This window comes from Arachis ipaensis, chromosome B9, assembly GCF_059453495.1.
Source record: "Arachis ipaensis isolate K30076 ecotype BB chromosome B9, ASM5945349v1, whole genome shotgun sequence".
In the NCBI taxonomy this organism is placed as follows: domain Eukaryota; kingdom Viridiplantae; phylum Streptophyta; class Magnoliopsida; order Fabales; family Fabaceae; genus Arachis; species Arachis ipaensis.
Window position 1 is genome coordinate 83,013,431 of NC_142444.1, and position 5,072 is coordinate 83,018,502.

The window sequence follows — 5,072 nt, forward strand, 5'->3', positions numbered from 1 at the left end:
ACGTCTCAAGGAAACAGTGAATAAATTTCATGCAATCCTTCACCAATTGGATCAAGCGATCAATCGATTAGCTTTTCGATGTTCGGACACTCAAGGAACTCCCATGGCTTCATGTGGAGAATTTAATGAAGAACGTAGCATGAAGGAGACACTAGAAACTCCGGTGGACAGTGAGGAGCATGACATTGTATTGGAACAATTGGAGGAAGCCGTAATTATCGAAGAAGAAGAATTGGTTTAAGATTTAGGAGATGCTGAACCTCCATGGGAACTAAGAATTGTGGAAAATTCTGCCAAGCAGCTTTCAGTTGATGCTAAGGAGGATAGTGCGCAACCCCCGAAGCATATATCTTATGAAGAACTAGACGGAAAAGGTCAAGAAGCAAGTTCCCTTGGTAATGATCATCATGAATTAAGCTCTCCTAGTAATGAACTTGCATCCGCAAGTGAATTCTTTGAGATTGAAGAATCTTCCCCAAGTGAATACGAAGAGGATACAAAGTCAAAGAAGTTTGTAAAGAAGTGGAAGAATTCAAAGAAGAATACAAGGGAGTAGAGCTTGCAAAACCACTGGAAACACCTATCCCAAGGCCATTACCACCCAATACAAACTTCAAGTGGGTAAAATCCTTAGCTTTTATCTTTATCTTTCCACTTGAATATGGTTTGCTTGAAACAGATAACTATTGTCTAATTATGTATTTTAGTGCTTTAATTGGTGTCAACTTAAATTTAAATGATGATAGAATTGTGTGGCATGGTTTTCTAATTCAGCACACGGGTTTGTTGTTCAGTTTGTAGCATTTTTTTTTAAAATTGAATATGATATTTTAGGGGGTTTTAAACCGATACCAAAAAAGATTCTAAAAGTTTTATAAAATCGCCAAAAATAAGTTTGTCACATTTCAAATTTTGGAGATTTGTAAAATTCCCAAAAATATTTTCATTGGATTTTAAATTGCAACAAAATAGAAAAAAAAATGTCACAAAGTAGCGAAAATCTTGTACTACTATAGTCTCCTATTTCTTTTTCTTTTAACCCCTTCAATTTTTCTATAGTATTATATATGTACATGTAATCCGTTCTCCTTATAATTTATCAAGAGAGTTTTAAGAAATTTTGATGTCTTGTAATTTTTATAATTTATAAAAAATATTATATGATGATTAATTAATTAGGTAATCAAAATTTATAATCATAATAATTATAATAAGCCAAATACTTGTATCCAAAATTTATATGTAATAATATATTTAAGAGTAAAGTATCATTTTTATCCCCAACATTTGGGGTAAGTCTTATTTGTGTCCCTAACATTTAAATCGTCCTATTTGTATCCTTAACGTTTATAAAAGTGATTCAATGTTATCCTACTATCAATTATACTAACAAATCAGATCATATTTTTCAATTATTCTCATTTGGATGTAATCATTCTCAATTAGGTCTCACTTGAATGTGGTCGATTTTAATATTATACCCACTATTTGTGTTTAGATTCAATTATGTCCCTAGAAAAGTGAATTATGTAAATATTGTAGGAATTAGTTTCAACATTTGATGAGCTATTTTTCGGAGTAGATCATCGATTCTATGCCAAACATTTGTATTCTAACTTCAAGAAGAGATTTTTAAAACTCAAACTAAAGCACTCATGATGTGTAATTGATGGCAGGATAACATTGAATCACTTTTACAAACGTTAGGGATACAAATAAGACGATTTAAACGTTAGAGACACAAATAGGATTTACCCCAAACGTTGGGGACAAAAACGATACTTTACTATTAAATATATTATTACATACAAATCATTAATAATTTATCAGTAATTAGGATTAGATCACAATAAAATTATATTATAATAATCTTCTAACAATCGAATCTATACATACATTGTCATTAATTTCTAAATGATTCATGTTTTAGATAACGGAAATGTTTGGTAACCAAAGAAAATCAGCCAAAAACAGCCATAACTTACCTTATTTAGCATTCATTAATTGTTGCGATAATTAATTAATGCTAAATAAAGTAAATTCTCGCTGTTTTTTTTTTGTTTACCTAGCATTACCGGAAGATAAAAAGTGTACGTCGCCTAATAATAATAATAATAATAATAATAATAATAATAATAATAATAATAATAATAATAATAATAATAATAATAATAATGTATGTGAAATTGAAGATATATATATATATATATATATATATATATATATATATATATATAAACACTAACAATTTGTTCTAGCTATTGAAGATGATATGATAAAGTAACATTAAGTTATCACTTACCACATTATAAGAGATGTCCATTGTCAATTTGATTATTTCTATATTGCAGTTTCTTTTGCCTTTTGCGCTTTTATATCACCTTGTGGGCATGGTGATGATCAATACTACCTATAGCTAGTTTACTTTAATATATAAGGTTAGAATCGTTCACACTTAACATACACATATTCCAAGAGGCAAATTAAAAATTATAAACTAAAGTTTACTAGCATACTTGTATTTTTAATTTGCTTTGTGTTTTTGGCTATAAATAGAAGCAGCACGTGAGCACAACGTAACATTTTCAACTCAAAGCACATAAAACAAGAACAAAATTTCAAAATAGGGCACATCAAAGAATGGATCAAAAAATTATGGAAAGGCACTTGATTTTTGCATTGTTGTGGTGCGCGGTGGCAGTAATGGTGGTGCGCGGACAAAGTACGCGCAACGTAATGGCAACCTACCATATGTACCACCCTCATCTTATTGGTTGGGACTTGCCGGCTGCAAAGGGCTACTGCTCTACTTGGTACGCCAACATGCCCCTCACATGGCGCAGTAAATACGGCTGGGCCACCTTCTGCGGACCTGTTGGCACTCATGGCAAACCTTCTTGTGGCAAATGTCTTTGTGTATGTTTTCAATATATATATCCAACTTAAACAATTTCATATCTTTTTTTAATATAATTATGATATCGAAATCCGCTATTCGTATAAAATACGTATTATAATATAAAATATACATTAACTTAGACAAATTATATTGATTTCTTCAAAAATTAAGAGTCATTAGCTTCACATAAGTTTTCTAAATCCACATCAATTTTCTTTTAATATTTGTTTTTAAGCAGTACTCTTATCTTTCTAAACTGAATATTTTAAATAAAAATATGGAAACCCATTTTTCGGGAAAAAACAGAAAATATTATATAAAAAAATGAAGGCAAATAACATTTTTTTTAATATTAATAACCAAGACGTATTTAACTACCTGAAATTGAAGTATAACATTATTCCTCTATGTATTTGCATGTACGGAGAAAATACCAACTTTCAAATTTACATATATATTATGCCATCCATTTAAATTTCCACGCACTCACACATACTCGTATACTAGAATATAATAATTGCTAATAACATTGTTATGCAGGTAACAAACACTGCAACAGGAGATACAAAAACAGTGAGAATAGTGGATAAGTGCGGCCATGGAGGCATCAACTTGGACGTAAATGTGTTTAGAGAGATCGACACCGATGGGGTTGGATACAAGAAGGGTCACCTTAACGTTGACTACCACTTTGTCGATTGTCGAGATCACTACTATTAAGGACAACCTTTTCCCGGAGAAATTATTATTCTGCAATAAAACATTGAGTGAATACTCCACCCGATCTCTGACAATTATCTCGAAAGGACAACAAGGATCCCAAGAAAAAAAAAAACATCCAATTTGGCTCCTGATCTTTTTTCTTTTTGGGACTGATTAGCCCTTGTGCCAAAAAAAAATATTAACTTTTTTTGGTACAGGGACCTCATTGTCCTTTCGAAGTAATTGTCAGAGGTTGTTTTGAGTTTTTCTCTAAAAGGATTTAAACAGATTTTGTTCAATAACAGTGATGAGGTATAATATAAGTGGTATAGTTGCTAGGTTCTTTAAGCATCATGTCCTGCATTTGATCAGCACGAGATTCATACTAATTAAACGGTAAACTCTGAAAGGATTAAAGACTAGCCTTAAATTTCAACCAATGAATATCCAACGATTTACAACGATTGGATCTAAAAAATAGACTTTATATTCTATAAAATACTTTTATTTGTCTCAAAATATACGCTTTTGATTCGGGTAAAGTTTTATGAAAAGAAATTCTGTAAAAAAAATTAAGAGAATAGATTAAAGATGGATAAATTTTTAAAAAAAATATTTTTATTATTAGCAATTAAATAACACAAGAACTAAAAATATGAGATGATGGTACAGTGAAGTACAAAGTATTGAGACCTTCACTAATATCACAAGTGAATAAAAATGAGATTTTTTTAAATGGATAAAATTTAGGTAAATTGTTATATTCTTACTATCAGAATGTTACGCTTTTGGTTGCATCACTCTGATCATAACGAAGATATTACGATGACTTCTATATACTTAATAATAAAATATGAACCTTTAACTCGAAACGGTATCGTTGTTTTCTTTAAAAAACGAAAGTTCTTTTTCACTTTACAAACATATATATATATATAACTTCTTACACAAGCAACTTACAAATATTATATACATACATTTCATTACAACTCCTATCCCTCTTACAAATCATAATGACAAAAGCGAGGGAAAAACGATGACTAATATATCTGTAAAATCCGTAAAATTAGTAAATAATTATTTAATAAATTAATTATTAATCAAAGAAATTAGAAAATAGAATTTCATAGTTTAATGAGATAGAGTTAATTAAAATAAGAATTTTGTCACTAACTTTAAAGAATTTGGCCCAAAATTAGGTCGAACCGGCCGAACCAAGCGAATCGGACCTGTATTGGACCCAAAGCCCAACCAAATCAACATATAAGTGAAGAGCACAGCTCTTCTTCCTTCCCAAATCAGGGAAAACACGTTGAACAGAAAGAGGAGGAGAAGAAGAAGCTTCAAACTCTAACCTCCTATTCAAACTCACATAACTTTCGATCCGGAGCTCCGATTGACGAGCCGTCAGCGGCCATGCATTTGTCTCAAAATTCTCCACAAAATTCACCCAACAATTTAGTAAGAAAAT

The 5,072-nt window shown here is 30.7% G+C and overlaps 1 protein-coding gene across 1 annotated transcript; it reads left to right on the forward strand.

Moving 5' to 3' along the window:
* Positions 1–2,736: 2,736 nt before the first annotated feature.
* Positions 2,737–3,619, forward strand: LOC107617110 (pro-hevein-like). Its single transcript, XM_016318904.3, has 2 exons — positions 2,737–2,916; positions 3,440–3,619. The coding sequence occupies exons 1-2, from the start codon at positions 2,737–2,739 to the stop codon at positions 3,617–3,619; spliced, it is 360 nt and encodes a 119-aa protein (XP_016174390.2).
* The last annotated feature ends 1,453 nt before the right edge of the window (positions 3,620–5,072 follow it).